This window comes from Leuresthes tenuis, unplaced genomic scaffold, assembly GCF_036924035.1.
Source record: "Leuresthes tenuis unplaced genomic scaffold, fLeuTen1.0.hap1 SCAF_2, whole genome shotgun sequence".
Lineage (NCBI taxonomy): Eukaryota > Metazoa > Chordata > Actinopteri > Atheriniformes > Atherinopsidae > Leuresthes > Leuresthes tenuis.
Genome location: NW_027325356.1, coordinates 11,593,127 through 11,620,902, shown reverse-complemented (window position 1 = coordinate 11,620,902; position 27,776 = coordinate 11,593,127). Strand labels below are relative to the sequence as shown.

The window sequence follows — 27,776 nt, the reverse complement described above, 5'->3', positions numbered from 1 at the left end:
GGGTTGAAAGAGCCGAGAACAAATTATTAAAGCAGACCTCTGGAGCAGGTGTTTCTCCTTAAGCAAGTCCAATGAAGAAAGGCTGGCAGTAAAATGTGTTGGGATGTCAGAGCAGTTGGAACTGCACCTGTGCGCCAAAATTACCGTTTCAAGACACAGATTCAGACTGTGTACACCTCCTGCCTTTCAGGGTAAAGCACATCTACCATATATAAAAACTAAAGCTCCATCCACAACAGGAAAAATATGCTTATGCGCTCATTCCAGACGTTGCAGGGAGCAAGGAATGGTCTCCTGGGTAGCTGTGCAAGGGACATTTGACAGTAACTTTAAAATTCACTAATTTGGTTGATGGTACAAGGTTGAGGCAAACTGCAATAAGGCCCTTCACAAGTCATCTATGTTGAGAGTGCACTCTGTATTAATTTGTAGATTTGAACACTTTAGATATAGCTGTATTGTGTCCAACAGTTTGTTTTGGATATTATCTAGAAAGCAAATTTCCCTCTATCTCTCTATCAACTCAATCAGCAAATACTATCAGCTCTTCAGATTGTGCACATTCCGTAATTAGGAGACATCGTATTATCCATAGAGTACAGTCTAGGAACACTTATCAAAGCGGGCCTCATTATTCCGTATCAGATAATTGCACATCGATCATTTCTTGGGGAAATGATTTAGATGAGATGCAGTGTGTGTGATAAGGCCTGTTTGTTTGACTGCGCCATTGAGCGGGTGTTAAGAGCTCAGATTCAAATGTCTGTGATCTCCCGACGCTCAGGCGGTGATAAGACTGTCAGCAGCGAACTGGTGATGACATTTGATAATGCCCTGACACTATCGCATAGATGGATCTGATGGTTGCCTCACTAGAGGCCATGTCTACAGCTGCTACAGCGCTGCTGGCAGGCCATAATACACAACGTTGGCTGCATCTGATCCACCAAAAAGCCACTGAGATAAGTTGATGGGATGGATATTGAAGAGGAAGACGAAGATGAATGCTAATTTTCAGAATTAAATTGCAAAAGATTAGCTCGATACATTTGGCTTAAGAGAATAAAGAGTAGAGAAAAGCCTCTGAAAGTTAAATCAGTCATCAGCTGGACTTTAATAACCCTTACCTTTGTCATCGTGACAACTATAGTTGTAAACAGCCACTGGTGAGTGAGTGATCAGATTCTCATCATGGTGCCACCCTACAGCCATTTTCCCCATGCCGTAGTAAGGCTCCTCTTTGAGATGGCTCATTTGCGCCGGGTCCATGTAATTGAGTAAGGTGACATTGAACTTGACTGGACCGGTGTATACCTGTGGAGGACTGGGCTGGGAACAACCCTGCCCACTTGTGTGTTCCTCTTTGTCTTGAATGTGGTAATCTAGCAGGCTGTGCTTTAGTTGAGCCACAGGCTTCTCCTGGGCCTCTCGTCCCACAGGCGCAGTCTCTTTGCCGCTGATGGCGTCGGTTGCCCAGCCGGGGCATCCTTCGCTGTGTTCTGAGGCTGCTGCAGCGCTGCTTTCACTTTGTTTGACTTGAGAGGACTCCCCCTCCTCACTGCTGTGTTTGAACTCAGTCTCCCACTCCCCTTCTTGTTTTGAGCAGCCTTCATCACTGTGCTTGGATTCAATGTCCCACTCCTCACTGTGCTTTGACTCCGTGTCCCCCTCCTCACTTTGTTTGGACTCCGAGTCCCCTCCTTCACTATTCTTGGAGTCTTCACTGTGTTTTGACTCCGTGTCCCCCTCTTCACCGAGCTTGGCCTCGGCCTCTGCCTTCGCACATTGTGTTATCCTGTCCCCTTCCTTCAGCTGAGACACATCAGAGCAGAAAAAGGTGTTAAGCTCCCACAATGCCTTGCAAGCTGCCCTCAAATCAGGCTCACAACAGTTCTTTCCTTTGACCTCGGTGTCCTCACTGTGCCAGGGAATGGCAAAGAGCCGTGTGTCCAGATAGCGATAGGTGTGGCCCGGCTCACCCAGCAGTGCTCGTGACACTGCCGTGAACACGTCTCGATCACGGACGCGGACAAGATCCTTCAGGAGGCATCCCTTCCTTCTGAGGGTGAGCAGAGCAGCCTGAACCCGCCCATGCAGCTCAGTAGGCAGTGAGCACGATCTCCTCAACACCAGGCCAGAGTAACTGGAATCCCACTAGAAAACAAAAAGACAAAGACCAAGACATCCAGAAACATAAAACCTTACAAACTTTAATTCATCTTGCTTTTCAAAATGTAGGAGGTATCATTGGACCCTCTTGGGGTGTCTTTTTTCTGGGGTAGGGCTGACTCACCAGTTGCTGAAAACCTCGATTTGAAGGTCCCAGAAAGGGGATCTTCTGGTCTCCCAACTCCTGCAGTAGCCTACGCCTCTGTGAAACACGGCACAAATAAATCAGACCGATAAGTAGCTGTGTGTCTAACTAGCCTGAACTTTTCTTTTTTAATCACTGTGTATTAGAGCATTTCTGAATGGGTTAAGAGTTTACGTCCCACTACCGAAGTGAAGCCAACTATAAGAAAAATAATCATTTAGGACAACATGTACCGAGATAAAGAACAGCTCGCTACAATGAAATCATGATAACTGAATCAGAAGGTATTAACGGTCCTTTTCAATAGTCATTTTTAACAAACGATGCCTAAAGAAGTGACTGAGGTATCACAAGAAAAGAGGTCATTTTCACTGAAGTCTCACATTTTTATTATTCTAAAAAGACTTCTGGTGGGTTCTTCACAACCTTATAAAAGATGCCCAGTGCCATACAGAGCACCTCCAATAAAACCGTCAACCTGGTGAACGAATCAAAGTGCCTTTCATTGGGCCACATTCCATTCTGACCTGTAACTCAAACAGCAACCGACATAAAAACTATGGCACCAAATAAAATTAGCTTCTCAGCCCCACTTCTTCTTCCCCCATGTACGTGAGCGTATGTGTGCATTGTATCTATATGCACATGTGGATTCTTTAAGTTGCAATTAATTCCCCACATACTCTCTGCGTGGTGCTTCTGCAGCAGAAAGGAGAAAAGTCTTTGAGTTTTTGGATGAATGGCTCGTGCATCAACAACCGTTTCAGTCAGAAAGGCAGTGTGTATATTTCCGCGACATTTACAACACGCGTCCGACATTTTCCCCGTGCTAATAATGCAAAAATCCTCATGTGGTGCGCTGCGGGAAATATGGGATACAGCTGCCATAATATGTCCCGACTTTTAGAGAGAAGTAAAACGTCCTGTTCATAAACATTAGAGTACAGCTCTAAAAAGTTTTCTGTCCGGAATCAAAGGAAGGATGGATACGAAAAAGAGGGCAAGCGGTGAAAGTATGTGCATTAAAGACAGAAGGGAGAGAAGGGGTAAAAAAAAAAAAAAGACCCCAATAATGGAGGCAGAAAGAAATGGGAGGGCATTTGGTTTGAGGCAGTTTGACGAATATACCTTCAGGGCTGAATCTTTACCTTAGGCTAAACAACACAACACCTGCTGAAAGTTTTCTTAACGGATGTGCAAGAGTGTGCAGCCCTTCCAAGTTATTCTGGAACAAACAAAAACAGACTTGCAGACAGTTGGAACCTAAAAAAAAAAGACAAAACAACATGCACTATTCATGGCCAGACTGCATTCAAAGGCTGCTGTTGGAAGAAACTGACAAGCTGACACACATTCGTCGGTGTCAAAGTCTAACTCATGACAGAAGCTGAAAATATCAAGGTGTGACTCTGGGCTAGTGCTGTGTGTATGCATCTGTGTGTGTTTATCTCTTTTTGCAGCTGGGCGAGTCTTTGGTCAAATCAGCTGGCAGTCATATAGTTCACTTGTGTGCACATATTTGTAGAAGTAATATGATTACAGTCTGCTTTATTCACAGCAAACAAAAGTGCCTATAATACACACAAACACACTCAAAATACATATATATAGATATATCTATATATATGTCCTGTCTGAATAATGCACAGCTGAGATAGCGAGCGTGATGCCTCATCCCCAATCGCACACAACCAAGGCTGTCACACATGTGTCAAATACATCAGCCTACTAAGAAATTCCACAGAAAAAAAAGCAAAGGCGAGAAGTTACCGGAGCCCTCTGAGGCAGATGGACTCTCGCAGTATTAGAGAACTGGTGTGTCTGTCTCCCTGTCTACGTGTCTGCACCTGATTCTAAAAGGAAAAATCACAAGGCGCAGAAAAAAAAAAAAAAAAAAAGGTCTGCGTTTCCACTCAGACCCAAGAAACGAGATTACCAATTTCATAATAAAGCGGGTGCTTCACGGTAGCGGTGCAAACCGTCTGTGCTGAGTGATATATCTGATGCTTTTTTTCCCCTCTTTTTTTTCTGCTTTCTTAATCTCTCTCTTCCTTGATAGGATTATTCCCTCAGCCGGACTGTTTATCACGGAAAAACATATTAGGTAGAATAGAACTCAATTGGTTTGCTTTGATCTAGCCTATAAGAGATATCAAACTGTGTACCATATATTTAATAATTTCATTTATTTCACATCTGTGACACTCCAACGGACACTTTCTTCAAAGCAATCTTCACGGAGTAGATTAATGTCCAGTGCTTAGCATCAATAGCTCAAAATAGCCAGATAACTCCACAGCTGCAGGGATAAAAACACCTCCAATGTGACTTGTGTCTGCCCCAGAAGGGCCACTGTAAGAAAAAAAAGAAGCATTTCTCTCAACTACTGACAGAGGACACACAGGTTCCCGTAGGCTTGTCTAGATTCGGCCGATGCATCTAAAAAGGCAACGAAAAGCTTCAAAGTTTTGTAAGTCCAGAGCATTCACCAGAAGATGTAGCTTTTGCCTTTTGGATAAGTCGTCTTTAGTGTGACAGAAAGGCTATACTTACATCTTTTGTACTACACTGTGAGGCGAGAAGTGTGACACATTTCCTTCAAGACCTCCCACCAAAGGAGGGCAGCACTCTCTCCAGTGCACATTTTACAGGCTGCAGACACACAGCGAACCTTCTGCAGCCAAAGCATGACGTGATGAGAGATAGCTGTGTAATAGAGCGCTGTGTTTAAACAGCAAGCTAATGGTACTTGTCAGACACCCATTTCAGAAATGGTCCCACTCTCCGAAAGTGATGGTGAATCAACAGTTTTGACAAGTCGGCTGTAAAACGTCAAATTCAAAGAGACAGGCTTTCCGTGTACATCAAAGGTGCTTCCTCCCCGGGTCCATTTGGCACCGGATCGAAGAATGTAGGAACTTTGTGTGAAGCAACACGGAGTGGAGAAAGGGCACGGTGTGCCCGTTCCACCAGGACATTTGTGTTTGCATGTGTGGAGCATAGAGGATACCGCGGAAACCCTGAGTTCATATTTGAGCAGACAAAAACGGAGGAGAAAGATACACAGAATAATTTCCGAAAGCCCTTCAAATCAAAATCCCAAGGTCCGAGCCAATGGTCGCCCTGTCTGTTCCATAAAGAACTTTATAGGTCAAGGCCTATCTCATCCTCTGGATATGATACTGACTTCAAACAACGCACCACTGAGGTGCCAGAACACATAAATGGGCCGTTGACAGATAATTTGACGCGCACGTGACCACATGTGCTCAAAGAGCTTCGGCATTCTCTGCAGGGCTTCAACTTTTTATCACTTGTACAAACGTTTGCTGCCCAGCGCACAAACTAAACATCATCAGCTCCCGTAGTAGTTACAATGTCACAAATGACCTCTTTCAAATATTGTCACACATTACACTTCTTCATTTCATGCATGCCACTCTGAACAAACACTAGGGGTGAAAAATTAACCATTTCTCTCTTCTGACATTTTGTTTTCAGGCCCTTGTGGCATTCATTTATTTTAAGCGTATCAGCTAGAAGCTTGGTGACTCAGTGCGATGGCTGACTGGGCAGACCGGTGAATAGATAACAGGAATGTGTGGGAGCTGACTTCGGAGCTGGGGCACTGGTAATGTGTAACCCCATGTCTTCATTCTCCTGCTCAGGGCCAGCCAATGAATATGAATTGCACCGTGAGGGCGGGAGGTCAGTCGGGAAGACGTTGCCAGAAATATCCCAAATAAAATTAGCTTTCAGCAACTTTCTTGTTAAAATGTAAATGTTGTGGGATGGTCTGCGTTATCCTCTCATGCTTTAGGTCTAGCTTACATTTTCATCCAACTTTTTTTTTTTTTAATCCAAAGTACGTCATTCTAACTCATGCAAACAAAAATATATCAAATGTTCCTGTCAGTTTCTGAGACTATAATCCTCAGCGTTTCTCAGTGAGAAACACATGACAGATATCATAAAAGGCAGGGGTCACACTGAATTTATGACTCCCACAAACTTCTTTTGTTTTCCAGTTTTTCTTTTCAATTTTTGATTAGAAACAAATGAGAGGGAAAAGAAAAAGACACGTGTGCCCAGAAATGAGAGTGCAAATGGCATCCCATTAACCGCTGCATACTTTTTCAAATCAGGGAACATTCTGTATGTATCGACAGACATGTTCAGCATGTGTTCGGAGGGCCTGCCCAGGTGGGGTAAGTGATGACAAATGGCAGGCGGGCCCGGCTTCGGCCCGTTAATTGTTGTTGGAGGCTGAGGGCTGAGTTGTTCATTTCACCTCGCGACAGGGTGGCGGGAGATGTGATCATTAATATTAGAACATTTCCATCCATCTACCTGAACAACAGGCCGGTCGTTTAAAAGGCCGGTGCTGGGTAGACCTTTCACGCCCTGTTTATAGCACTGATCTGAACACATTACCAGCGCTGTGGGGGACCACTGCCAGTCATTAATTAGACGTATACACATACACACAACGTGGCCACCGTTTCTGTCACTGAATACACAAACACACAACCAGTGTGAGTTTAGTATCCAAAGTCCTGCCTCGTCTCTCGTTGTCGGCCATGTGTACTCTTACTTAAAACCGCTCTTTTGTTCGTCTGATGGGGAGTGTGCGTGTGCATGTGTGTCAAACAGAGAGAAAGAAGTGTGGAACCTCATCTGTTTTTTGAACTCTTCATCTCTCTCACTGCACCTGACAGGCTTACAGCAGGACCCACGTTTCCAGATCAATCATTCAAAAGTATTTACAAATGCACAGAACCAGTCTCAGACAGGTTGGCACATGGCCACTCTGTTTAAGTGCTTTTCAGTGTGTCTTTGGTGTCAACATCTATTTCACACTTATCTACACCTCAAAGGGGGAAAAAGATGTTTCTGTGACCTTTAGCAAGTGTCAAATCTGGAGAAAAGAAGAGAGGAAAAGAAGAGAAAGAGAAGGGGGGGGGGGGGGGGCGGTTTAAGAGATCTGTCGATGTATGCCTTACATAACCTTTTTTATTTATCCGGGAGTGATTGACTGAGCATGCTCTTTATCAGAAACATACTAGCTGCTTCACACTCACATACCCCAACGATTTCACACAAAGGAGCTGCTCGGCTCATCTAAGGAGTTTCTGGTGAATAATAAAAAGTTCCTCTGCTCCTCCAATGGACGAATAGAGGTAAAAAGTCTTGTTAAAGGGCATTTAGAGTTTGCCACCATCTGCAGGATTCAAACTAGTAGCCTTGCTGTCACAAGAGACAATGTCACACGTCTATGAACTCTTGGCAAGCCCCACTGATACCCATTTTGCCTTAATTGTTAGTTTGCAGCCAGGCCATAATGTTTCCATTAGGATTATGTCGATCGAAAAAAGCTTTTTAGTTTTCACCTTCAAATTACAACATGCTTTCATGAGGTCAGCTGTTTTCCATGTGGAATGGCCAGTTTTAATGCAGACACAGTCCCTTGGTATTCAGGCTGGGTCCAGTTCAGTCAGGGGAAAGAGTGAGAAAATGAGGACGGGTGAGGGATAGAGGGAGAAAGGAGAAGAGAGGCAGCAGAGCGTTGATTGAAAGACTGTGATTAGCAGTTTTCAGCGGAGCACCAGGGCCACTGAGTTGTTCTAACAGGGTTGCCGCGTCTCGAGGTGCAGTCAAGGAGAAGTCAGTGCTTTAGAAAGCTCCCTCGATTTCTCCATTTCCCCCTTCCTCCCTCCCTCCCTCTTTCACTTTTGCCATACAGCCACACTTTCCCTACCCCTCCAAAAAAATCAATATGGCTGTGCAAAGTGCAGGAAGGCCCACGGGGGAGGGCCAGCTAACCGTAGGGGGCTGGATGCAGGGCTTACAGCGAGGACAAGAGGCGTCCTCCAGGCCTGTCCCATAGGCAGTGTCAAGGACAGACCAGAGAGCCAGAGGACTGAGGCCACCAGACTGCCCTTCCCCTCTGCAGCCCGGCTCTTTTCTCTCTCTGTGTTTCTCTGCAACCCCGGCTTGGCTGGCTCAGCGAGGCAGAAGAGATCAATAATCAGGTGGAGCGTTTAAAATCCCCAGCTCCAGAGGCCAGCGCTACGCCCCTCAGAGCCCAGCAGACCAACACATTGCTCAGGGCTGTGCAGCTGGATGGACAGATGAGTGGGTGTACAGTGGTCGCACCTGGTCATTGAAAGGTTTGTGATTTGTGACAGTAAACAATTCAATAGCACTTAGCGATACACAGTGTCTGAAGGGTGTAGGGCCAGAATCTTCACACACTCTGCCATTGTCTCAACATGTCACAGATCAGAAGCATTCAGGCAGGTCAGGCAGCTTTATAGGCCAACACACCCTGGGACTCTATCTCACTCAGCAGTGAGTGTTACAGCAGCTATATACAATTAGACATAGAAAAGAACAGAAAAAAACAGGAAAAACTGGTGTGTGCTTTCGTTGTCAACTGCAAGATTCCTCAGTCCTCATTTCCATACAGTAGGCTTGACGAAGAAGAAGCCTGTACAAGACATGGATGAAGTGCGCAAGGAGGATTTCAGCCCTGCCGCACGTCTCTGTGTGTGAGTGACTGATCACAGTAAAAGTGGCTTGTGTCTCTAATCCAGTACCACTGTTAGACAGAGCAAAGACCCGGCTCTGTGTACAGCAGCACAGGCTGATCAAGCCCATCCCGTGACAAGCAACCTCTTCAAATGACGATGATTTCCCAGCTTCGTGTCCTTTTGGCTCCATATTAGATCATCTTCTGACACTTCCGAGTCTGGTACTTCATCTGGGATAAAGATGATGTGCAATCCGACCCAAGGGGTTGGGAGTCAAGGGTAAATGAGGGGTTATGACAGGGGAAATGTGCCTGATTGGTTGACAGCTGTGAAAATTATCATGTGGTATATGATTACCTTGTGCTGAACATAAGATTTGATGCACTGCATTGCTTGGCGAAACACTTCAGGGGTATTTTATTTTAAGATGCACTATTTTGGAGGGGAAAAGTATCAGAAGACCATGCAAGACATCAAAAATAGCATTCAATGCACGCCAGGTTTTCCAGGAACAGGCCGAATTTGCAACGTTTCTGCTATGAACTCTATCTCTATCTCTGCTTTTTTTCACAGAAAAGTAGGATAACCTCCTAAATGATCTGCTGGCCTATTTGCTGAAATTGATTTTTTGCATATGGTATTATTAACAAGCTAGAGCTCTGCTCTAAGTTTAAATCCTGACAACAATCTAAGCCACTAGAAAAACATAAGGCTCAAAACAGATGTGGACTGCACATCTAGGACAGGTCTAATCCTATCTCATGTAGACTTTGACCCAGATAAACTGGCATTATGATGTGACCTCAGATTAATTTTGCATTAAGGGCTGAATATCATTTGTGGCTGTTTATATGACAGTCAGACAATCTTCGTAGGCTAGTGAAGTAGATAAGTTTGCCATAATGGCATTAGCAAAATCCAGAAGTACAGCAGGCGGCACTTGTCTTGCTTGAGAAGCCACCTCATTTCTTTATTTATTTTTCTTTCACTCATTCTGAACAAAGGAAAATATTCTACCAGGAATTGAATGGCTTAATCCGTTTCAGTCTTCGCAGTAGCCTGAATGGTGACAGATTAACATCCTGGAGGTTTACAAACCCAGCCATTTGAAAATGTAATTGCTGATGCCACGCTACACGCATGTATTTAAGTTATGGGTTAATATTAAAGCTCAAAATATGCACATGGACCTGAGTCAGGAGGGATGTGGGCAGGGTGGCCCAGACCCAAGTCACTGAAGCCCACTGTATCAAGCAGCTGCAAGCTGTCCCAAACTCATCTAGGCGCCATAGTTACTGTTCACTTTCGCTAATTATTACAGCCAATCAGAGAGGTTAACAGGGCGGAGCCTGGCCAGACCATGTTCCGCAGCACTTAACAGCTGGGTGGAACGGAGGTGAATGCATTACACACTGCCCTCATCCAATAAAAATAAAGCACCTTGACATCCGCGGTGTACTTAGCATGGGGGGAGGGATGTGGTGAAGAAGGCAAGGAAGGGGACAAAATATCTGATAACATGATGTCCAAGTGCCACCTAGTGACAGCTCTCCAGCTTTTCTGATCTTTCAGGCTCCAGAGCACAAAGGGTGAGGAGGTTGAACTGGGATTCAGTATCAAAAGTATTTGCCCTTTCAAGGACAAGTCAGTGGACATTGATCATTTACAAAAGAGCAACCTAAACCATTCAAGTTTCACACAAGATGATACATAGCTGAATTAAAAAGATGATATTTAACCTGATCAAAACTCAAGCAAACATCGAATCGCTCGTCTTCAGGTGCCTCAACTGTCTCCAAAGTACAGTCCTGTAACACTGCACTGGTAGGCCAGAGGCCCCAAGCTCATAGGTCCCCTCCCCTCATTAGCCCAGGTATAAATCACACTCTGCCAGTGCCCAGAGGTGAGAGGGATGAGAGTGGAGGTGAGCTTGAAATAATGCTTATGTCACGGTGGGTCAGCCCTCCATTATGGCCGTTTCAAAAACTATTAATCTTGCTTGTAGTCAGTGGCCTAGAAATAATTACTTCATCTAACCCATGTAATACAGCATGACCAGCAGTCGAGCCTGGTCAATTTGAGGCTGGGGAGGCAGAGTTTTGGGGGGGTCGGAGGGGGTGTGTAGAAAAAGAGGGCAGAGCCGCAAATTACCAGGCCCTGTCTCCTGCTGCCGGGTGACTGATGTCCTGCTCACTTCTGCTGTGGCCTTTTACACTCTCAACACTGATTTAGATAGATACACGCATGCACGCTCTGAAAGGCAGATCATGTACAAGCACACACGCGGTGTGTATGCACATCAATGCATGATTAAATAGGCACACATTTAGCCAGGAAGCTCACAAATCACATTATTCTAAACGAGGGTTCAAAACCCTTTCAAAATGAGATCTAAAGGACTCAAGAGATGATACAGAATTTAATTTGTTTTAATTAGCGTGCAGAGCTGACTCTAATACAATCAGCTTATCCACTGGCTACTACTAAAAACGATCTGACTCTTTAGAAAACTGACAAAAAAAGGTTTTCTATTTTCTCTGTTATCCCACTGCAGCGACATCTGGATTTCACTTTTTCATTCAAACAGTGAGCGACGTTCAAGGAATTAGTGACAATATAGTATCCGGAAATGTAAAATGTTCATGAAAAAGTAAAAGATGTTCTGAGTAATACGTCAGAGGACATTACACATTGGGATTTCCTGAGCTTGCACATCCTAACCAGTCATTCCCATTCAGCAGCGGCTCCACAACTGCAGTCGTCTGTCTCAGTTGTGGAGGACTAATCCCCCCCCACCACCACCAATATTATGGCAGATATAAACACAACAAAGGCAGCTATTGGAGAAACCCATGCTGAGAGTAAACAGATGAGCTAGTGCGAACTCAGCTTCCATGAACGTCACAGGAAGTATGTACAGAGTGGCATAAATAAATGCAGCCCTCCAGTGGCTGTCACAGCTGGCATTGCAGGTGCAAATTTAATTAGTCAAGGTGAAGTCTCCCTTGTTGTCTGTGAAGGGGGGCAGAGGGGGGTCCTCGCCATGCACGACTGTAAACATGCGCAATATCCTAATCAGGTGTCACCGCGCCGTTTGATCAGCCCGCGAAAACTTGTCACGAATCCCCAGCAGAGAGTGGGCCGACGGGGAGAACAAAGGAAAAGAGCTGTCATAAAAGAGTGGGGTGGTGGTGATGGTGATGGCAGTGGTGGTGGATGAAGAGAGTTTGCCCATTAGCAGTCTCTGTCGCCTGTCTCTCCTACTCCCCTTAACGTCTCTCCGCCTCTAGTTTTCTTTCTCTCTCCATGTAGCTACCAACTGTATACACCTTCCTTATAAGTATCCCGCCACAGCTCTGTGCTTAAAAACCACAGCTGTCACACAGATGCTTCACAACCGCCATCAAAGCTTCCAAAAGAAAAACCCCAAAGTAGCAAGCTACTTTTGTTTGCCTCCCAAGGAACCACACGAGTACAGAGGTACAAGCTGTGTTCCTTTTGCTTTTATCAAGCACCATTCTAGGTGGTTGAGTCCTCCTGAAAAGCCCGAAGAACTGGAAGCAGAGATGCTGTGCTCCTCCCGCCCAATAGGCTGCACTGAGGCAGTGCAACAACACATGCACCCTTAGATACTGTTTACCTTTCAGTTTGGATGATATTGAATGCATTAGCCGATTGAACCTCGTAAGGAACACAGGCGAGTGACAAGGCCCAATCGTCTTTGCGACTACCATGGCAACTGAGATTACAGGCTAACAAAGAGCAGACAGGGGGAAAAAATATTTAAAACCCGAATAGTGATACATAAATTAATTAAAGGACAAAAAAACAAGTGGAGAATTAAAGTTGGAACATCTGTCAGCGACTTAGCTTCCCAACGTAATACCAGTGTTAGAACATTTATACCCTTGAAGTTAATGATCCCCTCTTTAATTGACAGTCAAGGAAAACTGGCTGCGGCAGCATGCTGCCGAGACACCGATAAGGCTTCCCCCTTCCCCCTCCTAAAAATAAAAATAAAAAAATAAAACAGTTTAAAGAACCTTGGCACTAATCCCTATTGTCATCCCAGCGCAGCAGAAGGACTTACAAACACAGATAACTCCGCTGAAGCTGTCTTTTTCTCAGGAGTTATGGGGACAGCCGAGCCGCTGTGCACCTCAAATCAGTCACTCAGATTAGCCCAATCCCTCTGTGCTGTCAGTCAGCTGAGACACTAGCCTGTCACCGCATTTACATGAGTCCATCTCATATGTGACAATGCCCCCCTATATGTGACAATAGTTGCAAAGAAGGGGTCCACTCTTTCATAGATAGCGGCTGAACAGTATGGCAGACAGGCTGTTGTTGGATTAAGCTCATGCTGTGCTCGTGTCTTCACTGACACTCCGACAACAACTTTAAAGAGTCTTAAACATTTGCTTTTTTTTCCCCTTAGAGGGGAGGATGTGGGAGATGTACGCAAGATGAAACGCGCACACACACACGCACACACACCTGAAATCACAAACACATATGTATGAGTTCAAACACATTGAGATAAAACTTGAAAAAACTTGAAAAAAAAACAGAATAACTGCATGGAAAGCAAAAGCTTACATTACGTAGAGTGTGTCTGCAGAGTTGGCTTTAAGGATGACTGTAATCCACCAACTTCTAACATGATGAAGCTCAAAGAAAAAAGCAGAAATAAACTTAACGCGACTCATGTCTCCATCTTGACTAAATACCAAACACAGTTGTGATTGAGATTACAAAGCTAACCCTAAAACAAATCACTGAAAAACAATATGAGCCTCTGCGCTTATTTTCTGATAAAAGGGGAAAAAAGAGGACCGGTTCCTGCAGTGTAGGAATTTGCACTCTTAAATGAATATGTGGTACACCGAGGCACCCGAGAGCTCAGAGTATGCCGACTACTTTTTATGCTTTGTGGCTCACTCCACTTCAGACAGTCTTGAAACAAATGACAGTGGATGCCCTCTACATAACAGGGCCAGGGCAAGCATGACACAGGGGTTGACAAGTGAACCTTCAAACTCGCTAACCCTTACCCCTACCGCAGCACACACACACAGACCTGAAAACAGCCCTGACATGACCGCACTGCAGCCCTTCCTAACCCCTCCTTGTGTTTTTCTCTCTCCATCTCACTGGAGACAACCCTCAATTCAGGACCGTTTTAGCCAGGCAAGTGGATGTGACCCGCTGCCCCCTCGACAGGCTCATCTGAATAAACAGAGTTGAAGAAACAGGCAGAAGAGGGAAAATCTGCCTAAATTATGTTGGGAGGAGAGAGGATGGGAATCAGCCAAGGGGCTCCTTTCTTTATGCACGTTTGATCAAGTGCTTGACAGCGCCAGTGGATGGAATTACGGACTGGTGAACAAAAAGTTGCGGTGTGGGTGCACGCGTGTGTGGAAATGAGCGGATGTTTGTGCAGTTTGGTCTGGACAGCTGAATTTCCACAGCCTGACAGTGTTAGGCTTGTGACAAGCCGGCCGCACCTCACCACCACCACATACAAAGCGCGAGCCGCCCGCTAGCTTTCCCAGTCCATCACTCAGGACGGCCGAGGGAAGAGCCGTAAGAAGAGGTCAGATGTGGAGGAAAAAGAGGAGGGAGGAGAGAGGAGAAGAGGATGAGGAGCCAGAGGAAGAAGGGAGGGCTGGTCAGGGGTTAAGTGCAGAGAAGACAGCAATGAAAGGCAACTGTCATGCACCAGTGCTCGCCCAGGAGCACCTGTCTCAGGAAGAACATGCAAAGTGTGCTGGTCACGTCCTGACAACACCCCCCCCCACACACACTTTCCCTACACACACACTCACGCATTCAAGCTCTCAGGAAAAGGGCTGATGCTCCACCACTGGAAAGGCATCGCCTGTCTGACAGCATGCCAGTCAAGCTGTCTTTGGCTCTTTCGCATATGCAAGAAAAAGTTAGACTGATGAAGAAAAAACACACAAGGACTCAGAGAAGGAATCACTGAGACATGAACAGCCCACCTGAAGTGAGCAGACAGTTCTCAAAGACTTGATACGGAGTAAATACTTTGTACAAAAAGAAAAAAAAGAAAACTCCAAGAAGGCAAATCCAGGATAACCAGGACACCTACACCGCAATGGACGTTCATGTGGTTACAAATGTCCTAAAATGGAAGCAGTTAGCCAAAGGTTTGGCAAATAAAAATGTCTTTAAAACAATTTCAGTATCTGTAAGGTCTGTTTGGGTGATAAAAAAAAAGTAAGGAAGAGTTGTTTTTTCATGTTTCGTTTGCTCTCTGCTAATTTTACATAGGAGAAGACAGAGCGCCCCTCAAGCCTGACGCCATCCATCCAATAAATCACCAGAGTAACAACCTACAACACGTTACCTTTGTATGCACAGGAGGAAAACACTGGCGGTGGTTGTTGAGCAGCGGAGTCCGACAACAGGCTAAGCTAATAACAGCGCTTTACTCTGTCTCTGGCTGAGCGAGGGAATCCCTGTGCCAGGTATTTTAACACACTTTCACTGCTCACATTTATGGAAACGAACTTATGATGTACAAATTAACAGTTACCGTTTACAGCATCTTGTGAACCTGGTCTCCTGCAGCTTTTGTGAATGAAAGGTTTTGGGCCTTCCATTGAAACCAGATGTTACCAGTAGGTACGTTTATTTTATTAGAAAGGTGAGTCATTACAAAGGAAAATAAGTTTCACAAATAAACAGCACGAACAAGGCTCTGTCAGATGCGAGGCATTTTACCACCTGGAAAAAGTTCTTACTGGCATTAGAGCCAAAATAAGCAAAAAGCAGGGCAGCTAGGATGTGTTAAGGGGAGCACTGACTATTACTGATATTTCTTCCTTATTCTTTAAAGTGAATAAGTCACTAATTGGTGCACCATTACATTGGTAATTGTAAATTATTTCAGTATTCATGGTTTTATAATGTAACCCGTGGTCATTTAAAAAAGAGGTACATCCTCTTTCAAGTTTAAAGTTTTACTATCAGGACACAATGAACAAAACTATTAGGTTATGCTAAACAAATATTATATTATTAAAAGCAGTGATGTATGCAGTGTGCCTGTCTGGAGCTTTCAGGGGAACAAGAATGGCTCGTTTAGAAAAGTTTCCAAGAGAAAACTTCTCGAATGAGAACACAACAGCACTGCTTAGGTTTATAAAATTGCATTTGAACGGATCTCAACACTTCTGGAACAACATCTTCTGGGCAGACAAAACCAATGTGAAGAGGTTTGGCCATCATGCACCGCGTCCCATTCGGTGAGAACCAAACGCAGCGGTTGGCCGAGACTGCGTCATGCAACTGGAAAATGATCCTGAACACAGCAGCAACTCTTCAACAGAATGGTTGAAAAAGAAAAGGATGAAGATGTTGCAATGACCCAGTCAAAGTACAGACCACGACCCGACTGACGTTGCTAAAGAGAGCTGCGCCTCAGTGAATGCCCTAAACACCAAGGAACTGAACGCAACGCTGTAGGGAAGACTGAGCCAAAATTATTACTTTGAGTTTTTACTGCCAATGCTCGCTCAACAAGCCACTTAATCGTGGGATGCACTTAGATTTCCACACACAGCTTCTGCCTTTTGTACAAGCTTTTTTTTTTTCCAAATAAATAAAGACATGGTTTTACTGTGCTGCTGTTCCTCTGTGGCTGTTATTACCTCATTTTAAAAACTGGTAAGAACCAGATGATTTAAAAAAAAAACAACCTTGGAATAGAGAAGGTTTATACTTTCTTTCTCACATATCTGTACACTAACAGCCTCAAAACACACTCCTAAAAGACAACTTCTCTCACATATCTGTACACTAACAGCCTCAAAACACACTCCTAAAAGACAACTTATCTCACATATCCGTACACTAACAGCCTCAAAACACACTCCTGAAAGACAACTTCTCTTTGTGCGAGTATTGGCACTACATCCATCCAAACACAGACTATACATGTACACACACACACACACACACACACACCATCATCATACCAAAGAAACAGAAATGAAAGTCAACAACTGACTTGGATCATAGCCTTGAGCGGCTAATGAACCCTCCAGAGGCTCTTGCCTCTGTGTATGAGGTGAGCGGGTCATTCCCATGTTTATTCAGCACAAGTCCAATGAGCCACCACCATCTATTGATCTAACTGATTATTCTATGGCTCTCTTGTGACAGGACATATGCATGACAGATGAACCCTACTTCGGCAGGTCATTCTTGATGGAAAGTCATTGAACCTGACGGCTGATCTGGTCGGTCAGTTCCCATGATCCAAATCGCTGCCTTGTTTGCAAATATACTGAGTTGTGTGGCTAAAGCCTTAACGCTACAATGAGGTGCTTCGGTAGGGACTGTCAAACACATAAGCTGTCACCGACGGTTTGGACAATCTTCGTGACTTCTAGCATGCAACAAAACCATGTAGTTAGTAGATGTTTAAAATAGAAGAGCAGGCGAAGTACTGATACAGAGTAAGATGGATAATGTTCTCCAGGAAAATTTAAAATAAGCATACCTACACAGCGGGTAAAACAGGACTGTGTCTCATATCATCTTATCATCCGGTGGCAGTAAGTGTCTCACAGAAATCTCACAGATGGCCCTCAGATGGTTATTTTGAGTCAATGTAGTATTCAGTCATCGAGTCACAGCAAACTGTAATATCTCAAAATATCATGCCTTGACAGCGCAGTGTGCTGTGACCTTTGATATCCTTCCACATGCAAATGTTAACGTCATATATAAATTCATGTACTCAACATGGACTGGTGTTAGAAATGCAGTGACACGCGTGGTCTTTCCCACTAATCATAAGAAGCCACAGTGTGTGTTGATAATTAGCAGCTTGGTAGATTACCTCACATCTTTCCAGCAACCCACTGGTTCTAAGACATTTAATAAGAAAATAAAGAATGTACACTACAAACACATAGCTACGTAATTAATTCTTCCATCATCCACTTGAAAGATTCTGACTTTCCAGAGTTTACATCGGCTGTTATGGGCCTGCTGTGGAAGGTATCCGAGGTTGTTGTCCAGCAGCTTCCGATATATTTAGCCGAAATTGCCAGTGGGAAATATGACGAATAAACAAATAAAATTATTAATAGCATTCAAATCCACATATTATTTGACCTGCAAAATGCGCTGCTTATATTATGTAAAACGCATGCTTTTATTATGCAGAAATGTGCTTTTGACTGTCACTACAATGAGCAATCATACATCAGTCATGGCCACACACTCATGTGACTTGTATGTCTATAGCACACCACACACACTCCATCGAACATTTGCTTGTGCTCTGTCTTGACTCTCTACTATTTCAAATTGCCAAAGCAGGCGGGGTTTTTTTTGTACAGTTTTTGGGCCCCCGAAGTGTCTGTTGAGAATAAATCCGTTAGGCCAAAAGAAAAAGGTGTGAAATCCGAGATACACCACGCCTCACACATTTTATTATTGATTTGAAAGGAGATTCTTTTTTAAATGAGCACATTGGCATTCTATCTATTGCTACATTAGTTTAATGCTAACCCAAGTTACGACATCCTTGGAACTATTTTAGTGCAAATGGTTTGATTTCAATAAAGGCTTAGACTTGTTAAACTGTGTAAACATGCCAATCCAAATATATGAGCAAAGATCAAACAGGCAAGACAAGGTAAAGACATGTAGATGAAAAGCACAGCAGCAGAAAAATCTGCCCCCTCCAAAGCGCACACAGCCGATCAATGAAAGACCTGGGGCCGCAGGCCAGCGCTATATTACACACCAAAACTTCATATTCATTCATTGATTTTACTTTTCATAATAGTATATCATTGAGCTCCAATGGGAGCGCAAACGAAGGCCAGGGCTGAGGTCAACTCTCACATGGACGCCTGGATGGATGTTTGCACAATATTGATGGCACACGCAGAAAGAAATGACTAAATATCTGGATCAATAGCTCGTTTCCTTAGCTGCGACAGGTTGTTCCAGATGGAAATATATAAATACATCTTTATGGCTACTGAAGTAGCGCTAACTAACAGGGCTAAATGCACCCCTTAAGGTAAACTCTTTGATTAGCTGAGGCCAGAGGTGACAAGAGGGGTCTGCTGCTGGGATGCCACGCTTCCAACGGCCCGAGGATGCTAATGCACACAGGGGCCCAGTAAAAAGACGAAGGATACAGAAAGTCACAAGCCCTGGGCAAAAAGTCCTCACCCTCATATTAATTTCTACTGATGATGGGCTCAGGGTACACCATTCCAAGTGATGTTAAATGATGCATACTGTGAAAAATCAGTTTTTTATGTTACCACTACGAGAGATGGGAATTTCATGGGCTGAAAGGAACAAATGTGTCAAGGTGAATATGTAGAGCACATGGTAATCAAATCAGGCCAAGTGGTCGCGGCATCCTCATGCTGTTGATGACAGAATAGCTGTCTGCTCTTATTTACAGCACAACACAATTACTGAGAACAACACCCAAGCTTCCTCAGCTTCACAGTGGCCAGTAGGGCCATAAAGAGGGAGGAACCACATCATTGCCTGCTTCTTAATTAAATGAAAGCTGTTCGGTTCATTTGCCTCCTTTTTTACACAATGAACTAACCAGCCCATCAACTAAGACCTCCCAAACGCCATCCCTTCTTGGCCCTAAATCATGTTTGGGTAGGCAGCCCACTAGGTCCCTGCCGGACAAGCAGCAGCCACCCAGCGGCTAGGCCAGCACAGGGCATGCAGTGGATCGACACCTAGGCAGTGATAAGTAATTCTGTAGAGGATTAGCAGCATGATAGCCTGATCAATACTGTGTGCTCAGGCCATTAGGAATGCAGCGAGGAAATGACCCCCTCTGGTAATAAAGCAGGGCATCTGGGTTCTCCTTCATTTGCCAGCTCCATTAGTGTAATGGTATCATTATCTGCCACAGCCGTATTTTTCTAAGCCCTGGCTTTTCCACAGCCTGACCAGCGGGGGTCTGATGAAGCTCTGAGAGCCCCCATGCAGAGTGTTCCCCTTTCCACCATTCTACACAGAGCCTTGGTGTAAATCTAGCTCTGCTGGAGCTTATGTGCTACTCAGCCCTAGGTATACATTCCCATGTTTTATGTCAGCACCCAACACTATTTCTCCATTATTGGCTCATTAATAGAGCAAGCAGCATGTAGGCTAGGTTTGGAGGGGGGAGAAAAAGATGGCCGGCAGAGCACAAAGCTGCTGAATGTGCTGAATCTGACACCCCCCTCTTGCTAAAACACCAGGCTCGACATGACAGGACATCGGCATTAGTTGCCATAAATCGTTTCCTTTACACTAATTCAGCAGCTAACATTTTGTGGGGGAGAATTGATTAACCATGTCTGGACGTGTGGCTACATAATCAGCTTTTACCTCACTAGCTGTTAATTTAACAGGACTGCCAAGGGAAACACAAACCATTTTAATGAGTGTTTAGAAATTAAATACCCTAAACAGCTTGCACTAGGTGCCACAACTGGAGCAAAGCAATGAGGCTGATCTAAGCAATGGGCTGGGCTGAGCCCAGGACCTCACAACATCTGGTGACCCTGTGTGATCATTACTTAGCCTGCCGCTAACACGCACACTTCCTGTTTCGACACAGCACTTCATACTTGTCATCACTGTCCAAATGGTGAGCTTGCATCAAAGGCAGCATTAGAACATCGGGTTAAGGGACAGGGTCAGTGCTGTTTTCACACTTGCCAAGGCATGAGTGGAATTTCATCCTGTGATGACAATACTGATAAAGCATATTCAAATGTGTTCAACTCATCAGATAACAAGTTGAATGCTACTTGAGATCATAGAGAGAAGTTCAAATTTTTCTTTCATCATTCATGATGTATTGAATTCTGTCTGATGGAAAGAAAAATCATAAAATCGACAGGATTGGTTGATGCCCAAAAGGCTCCAAGACCAATGTTTCATATTATTTTCTTTAAAAGCATATATTTCTGTATATTCAGGGAGTCGACTGCATCCCACTTGTAAATGATAATCTGACGTAGCGTGGTAGGATTTTCTACAAGGACCGTGTGTTCATTTGGCACTAATCTGTTGGGGCTTGCATTTCATTATTTGAACAACAGTGCGCCCATCACAATAATGCATCTCTCACTTTGTGCAGCACTGTAAAACACACTCAGTTACTGAATAAGACTGCCATCACATCCAAAGTATTAGTTAGCTATTTCATCATACAACCAGTGAAATTGTGAAAACTAGCCAAAGTGCAAGCAGCTCCCTCTTTGGCTGCTTAATAGTCATGCTGTCATTTTGCAATTATAATTCCTCTTGCTCATCCTTTTATTTATCTAAAGAGAAAGGAAGCAAAGGCATTAGGTCCGTGCGGCGCTGCCTGACTGCCTGAGGGCCAGCTGGAATGAGTTCTTTCTCTGAGCCGCTCATCTGGCCTCCGTGGCTGCTTTCATAAACAGGAGGAACCACGTCTTACATAGTTTCACTGCTGTCTAACATGATCCAAACACATGTGCCACAGCAGACAGCGTCCAAGTTGGGAGATAAGAGGAGAAGCAGACAGACAGACGTTAGGAGAGACTACATATAGGTGCAACAGCCCAGAAACACCTTGGGTACCGCAGAGGTCTTTCCCTCCATTCCTTTAATGTCTCCACAGACTGCCAAGTTACGATTTCATGGTAAGTGAAAGTCTGATCTAACCCAGGTCATCCCGAAACATTAGCATTCAGTTCTCATAGGTTACAAACACACCTATCTCCTCAATGTGACCCTGTATTAAGTTCCACAACTGGCATCTGAAGAGAGGGAATTATTTTCCAACAGTATGAAAACATTAAGCGTATAAATGATGGTTTCTCTCATACAGGCAGAGCACAGGTTATTATCCACTGTATCAGAAGTACAGGCTGTAACAGCTGTACACTGCTGGCCTGGCTGCTTGCCAAATCTGCACATTAACTTTACCATTTGTGTCTCTGTTGCACTGAGCTGCGTCGATGCTGCAACACAACAAACTGACTCATTATATCCGATTCATACCAGAATAACATCCCAGCATAACAACTTTCTTTTCTACGTATGTTTTTACTTTAATGTTAATAGCACATTCTTACAGTAACTGTGTTGCAGTCGTTTCACAGATGTTGCTTATAGTCATTCATACCGTATTTCCACTCAATATAACATGTTGCCAACACATTGTTCTGCAACCTACAGCTTCTTGTCAGAAGTGTTTTTCGGTGATTAAAAAAAACACCATTTTAATGTATCTGTAATTCTTCATTGTGGTAGATTGGGGGGAAAATGGAAAACACAATAAAGGAAACAGGCAAGGTGAGGTATGCGCTGACATTCCCGGCTCTCTAGCCTCCAAAATGCAGCCAGCAGCATTACATAAGGAGCATTAGACATTCAACGAGCCACAGGGCTTACAAATATGCCAGACCTAACGGAGAAAAACGCTATCAATACCTTTCTTCTCTTCTCCCCCTCACTGTCACCCGATCTTTTCATGTTCCTGGAGTTGTGTTTACACTGCCTCGCTTTCATTAGGGGCGATGTTGGTTGTTGTAGTACACGAATAAACGCCATTTCGACCTTCTCCCGTGTAAGACGGAGCACATATTAGTGAGTGGTTTATTTTATGTCAGTAAAATCCATATCGTCAACAGCTTAAGTGTGAAGCATTTCATTAGCAAACTTTTAGCAGGGCATCCTAAAAAAGCAGTGAAAGAAACTACAAGTCCCAGAGAGACGGAGTACGCGCGGCGGAAGCAGCTCCGACACGCTCTAGATGTTGCACTGCGCAGGTGCTGCGCAGGTATAGTGCTGTACGGAGCAGTCAGGCTTCTCAGAATATGTTTAAATCAGTGATGTCATATTTACGGTCTCTAAAATGGCGAGATAAAATCTGTGCAAGAGAAATACGTTTACATCATTATTATCAGTATTCTTATCATTGTTATTATTAGGATTTGTAGATGTAGTTTTAGTAGTAGCCTACTACTAATATTAGTATTATTTACATTTTCTAGAAGGTGTTAATATATTGTCTTGAAAGGATCCTATTTTCAACATGAATATTAAATATATTCTGTTGGCTTTTTGTCAATCATGAGCATAGCCACTTTCATCTTTGACTTTGTGTAAAAATAGCAGTCATGCTTTCAACACACTCCAGTTTCAGTCCCGCCAATCTTCTTTCAACTTTTGCATGCATCCGAAATCCAGGTGCCTGCTTTTCCATCACTGTGGGCTTCAACTACGTCAGCCCTCTTCTACTCACCACAGATCATGAAAGTGCACCGTAAATGTGCAGCGCCTGTGTGGCTGCCTTTGTGTATCACCTGCACATGCCCTCCAAGAGTCAAACCAGACTGCCCATAACATAGTTTGAATAGTGCTGAAATATGCTTTGTCTGTTGCTCCGATCGAAGCACATGTGAAATACATGAGAGTTTCACGGATGGAGTGGTGTTGGTCATGGGAGGGCGGTGCAGGGGCCTGAAACACCTGTTACATATTACCATTACAGACTTTGATCAGTGTCTTCATTATTTCCCTTTGTAATCTTTTTTCTTTTATGGCAGAGCTGACCCAAGTGAGTGGGGTACTGTGATTTAACACATATGTTTCTTTCACCTGTCTTGTAAAATGCTCAAAAGCTCTCCCACTTTCAAAGATGTCAGTGCGTCTGGCATCCTTAACTAATAAAAAAATGGGGGCTCTTTTGATTCCTATTTATATCCTACATTTCCTCTCCTCTGTCTTGGTCCTGCAAGGGGAGAAAATGTTTGTAAAATATCCTTGGAATCGTTTTCAGAAAACTAGATCCATGTGCATGCATGTCAACGATTTTTCAGCTGGACATATGCCTGCACATGGAGCCTCTTTAGGGTTACTATTGTGAGAAAAAAAAGTCTTATGATGTTGTAAATAATTTCTTCTTCATAATCTTACAATGTCAAAATCTGCCAACATGCAGCCCCTAGCACCCCAATCCATCATTACAATATGTCCCTTTTATGTCTTAAACTTTCATTCACATATTTCCACTGTCAGTTATCTTTAGGGTTAACGTCAACATTTTTGGCTTACTTTGTAAGGTCTGTTGCTCTATGAGTGAACACAATGTATAGGTCTTCGACTGGAAGACAGCCCCAATGCTTTGTACAATGACTCCTGCACAGGCTTGGTTTCTGATTCCATTGCTGGTGGGATGATGTCAGAGCCCTCACAGCCCCCATGGCAGAAGAATCATTGGTGCTCAGTGGGCCCTGTTGAATTATTCAAAAAACATATATCATTCAAATTTGTTAGGCTAATGAATTATGTCAGAACTTTATAGATTTGATATTGAAAGTAGACAGCTTTGATAATGCAGCCAGTAGAACATTAGCTCAGCTTAGTATTAAGGCTGGAAAAAGAAGGAAACACTAGCCTGGTACTCACTAAAACTAACTAAATCTGCCTTCAAACAACTCTAAAGCTCACCAGGTAATACCCTTTATCTCATTTGTATATAAAGAAGACAGCAGGGAAGTCTACTCCCAGCAAATAAACTGTCTGGCATTAACCAAACAACAACTTCTATTCATCCATCCATTGTCTATACCTGCTTAATGCAATTCAGGGGGGCTGGAGCCTATCCCAGCTGAGAGGCAGGGTACACCCTGGACAGATCCCTGGTCCATCACAGGGCCACACAGAGACTAACGGGACAAACAACCATGCACACTCACACTCAATTTATAGACATCAATTAACCTAACATGCATGGGTTTTTTTTGGATGGTGGGAGGAAGTCGAAGTACCCAGAGAGAACGCACATTTACACAGGAAGAACATGCAAACTCCACACAGAAAGGTCCAAGACGGAATTCGAACCAGGAACCCTCTTATTGTGAGGCAACGGCAACAACTTGAAAAAAATTTCAATCGAATTATTGCATGTATTATACAAACAAGGTATTATATGTTGTGTTGTGCAGAGGAGGCAGAAAATGATTTATTTTTCACCTACACAATATTGTCCAAATCAAGGAATATCATACTGTATTTCAAACTGGTGGCAAAAAACTAGTCTGTCTACTTATAACATTTGCGTTTTACTATCATTATTACTATTATATTCCTTGATTTTCAGAATGTCTCAATAACTATCTGGGAGGCCACTCACAGATTATGATTCTGAATGCTGCAGTACAAGTACTAATTTTATCTAGGTTGTGAGATTATGAATAAAGTGTATCAGATTTTCTTCCTCCAAAAGTCAGCGTTGGCTTTATAGCATGTATATAATCAATAATCCAGTTGTCTTAAGACTTAGAAATATGCATTTATTATGGACATAGACACGAGTAACAAGTAAGCTACCAAATAGAACTGCATAGGTTGTTCCTTTAATTCATTTCCTTATCCTCTGGCTAAAAAAAAGATTCAAAATGGTAATAGATTATGCTAAAATCAGAGCTTCAGAGCAGAAGTCCAAAAGCCAATGTGTGACATCACAGTGGTTATGTCCATCTTTATGTGCAGCCTGTGGTAATAGTAAGTTGATCCCCAGCACAAAATGTCGTAGTTTCTCAATTACAGCTGTGAAGTTGAAAGACAGCAATATTTTGTTGGGGTAGGTATGGTAGATATGTTCCAGTTCGACACATAAGGCTGCAGTTTTATTTTGCATAGACTTTGTGTTGTACTATGTTCCAGTAAGGTAAACTGTACATTAATCCACTTGTTGAATAATCAATCTTCTAGCACTGTCTGACATTGCTGTTCTAGTTCTAGGGTTGAACACTCTATTATATCATCTCAGTCTTTTTTATAAGTATGAAAATCTCAGCCCAGTCCTCCAGATTATTCAGTGCGATAAGCAAGTATTCAGCAAGTAAATTCACTTTTGGCTAACATTATGATAACATATGTGTTCTATGTGAAAGATTGAATCACACTCAGAAAATGCTCTGTTACATCCATTTTTAGATTAACTTGGTCTGAGTTACATATTGTGACTGGTTTTATTACAGATGGGGTTCTGTGAGTTGCAGTAATAGCTCTCATTAGATTACGGTAATAGTTATCATTGCCTCTCAGTGCAGTATGCTGATGAACCCACAGGGAACGTTATTTCATGCTGCATTCACTTGTACTCTTACATAATAGTTTCTCTTTTCAAATCTCAGCAACTACATTTCATATAGGCTGCTGTAAACTGTGTATACTTTAATTGAAATGTTTAAAACTGGTATTGGGGTAACCAATAAGGGTTTCAGCGCTGGCACAGGGCACCCTGACCCCACATGACCCTGAGTTTTTAATATGAAATGAAGGCTAGCTACTTACTCTCGCTGTTTTTGTCTGTGCTTAGCTAGTTAGGAGACATGCCTTTGTATGAAAGTAGTTGTAAATTTCTCAGTAGTTCTCAGAAAGAAAGCGACTTTAGTTCTTTTCAGCTTACTGTAAAAAAAAAGAAAGAAAGTGAAATAATTTTCAATGTTCACAACACCCAACCCTGTATATATAAAGTTCAAAATGCTTTCTTCTTGTTCTGGTCTTGTCAAAATTGTTTTTCCTACAAGCATTTTCTGTGCAACCTAATAGTTTGTTACCTGAGGGAATGAGTCAAACAATCATTCACAGGTTCTCACTGTCTATCATCATGATGGAAAGGATGTCAAAGAGGAAAAGTTCTTTGGGACCTTTTTCGTTTGATGCTCACATTTGGGGCTCTGTGAGCAATCATAACATACAGGCTCTTTACATAGAGACAAGCCTATTACCTCCCTCAACAGAGCCTGTCATTTGTCTTACAGTGAATCAGGTTCTAAAGCAGGCACCTCTTCTCTTATGTCTGACCTGTGGAGTCTGGCTGAGGACAAGGTCACCCCTGTACACACTCTGATGTGGTATCATCTGGGATGAAGGGGGAAAGAAGAATCACTTTGAACTTCCTCTATCATCGTATAGCCCTCTCAACTGATCTGGTCAATATGTTTGTGCTCACGCTGTGGTTATGTTTTCTGTTATTGCACTTTGCATCAGCGCCGGATGACCTTTTGAGTAGGTTTCCCTTGATATAACGAGAGTCTTAAAAAGCTCAAGGAGAGTAAAAAGAACAAAACACTTTGCCAGAATGTACTAAAGCAAAGGAAGACTGGGACCATTGTATTGTGTTTATATTAAAACCAGAGCCCTGCGATCATCTTTCCCCCATGTTTCAAAGTATTGTATACCCTAAAAAACCTGAAGTACAATAGACAGGCTTCTTTGTGAATAACATCTTTCTGATGCAGGAGTTTCAGTTGGACCACCTAAATATCATAATTGCGTTATCAAGTTCTGGTTACGCTATGAAAGAGAGAGGAAGAAAACTACAGGGAAAACTGAAAACAGGACTGCAAAGCATTGTTCTGCACCACACAGGACCTCTGAAGGTACTGGTAAGAATTGTAAGCAGCATTTTTCATTCATCGCAGTGGAGGCCTGGGACTATCCTCAGCATTGTTCTGCCTCTATGAAGACAAGCTTGTTTTTGATTTTTATTTGTACTGAATGAGCATATGGAGCAAGTATGTGCCTTCTCTGCTTGCTAACCTTCAGTGCTTAGCCTTAGGAAGCTGTTATTTGTCAGTACCATAAAGCAGATTGCTGCCCAGTGGTTTCAATTAACATCAAAGAGTTATTTGCAGGCATTAGTGGTTGTATCAAAAGCTGAAATGTGTTATTTAGGTTATGTGCTCGGGTCCTCCAAATGATTATGTCTGTTCAGAAGAGGTTTTTTTTTTCTTGTCGACTTTTTCCACCCCATATACTCTACCACCTTTGTCTTGTTTCTTTGAAGCACCCCCACATTACTCATGTACAGCTTAAACAGTATTTTCTGCAGCACCAGGGTACCTGTGTGGCTCACACCC

The 27,776-nt window shown here is 43.3% G+C and overlaps 1 protein-coding gene across 2 annotated transcripts in view; it reads right to left on the bottom strand.

Moving 5' to 3' along the window:
• fto (FTO alpha-ketoglutarate dependent dioxygenase) overlaps positions 1-22,415 on the bottom strand; it is a 117,432-nt gene extending 95,017 nt beyond the window's left edge. For both annotated transcript variants that reach the window (XM_072380192.1, XM_072380193.1), the window contains exons 1-3: positions 22,333-22,415; positions 2,294-2,371; positions 1,128-2,154 (exon numbers count right to left, since the gene is read on the bottom strand). In XM_072380192.1, the coding sequence (XP_072236293.1) occupies positions 1,128-2,154; positions 2,294-2,371; positions 22,333-22,410 (1,183 nt within the window). In that variant the 5' untranslated portion in view covers positions 22,411-22,415. The remainder of the gene's footprint in view (positions 1-1,127; positions 2,155-2,293; positions 2,372-22,332) is intronic.
• Between the last annotated feature and the right edge of the window lie 5,361 nt (positions 22,416-27,776).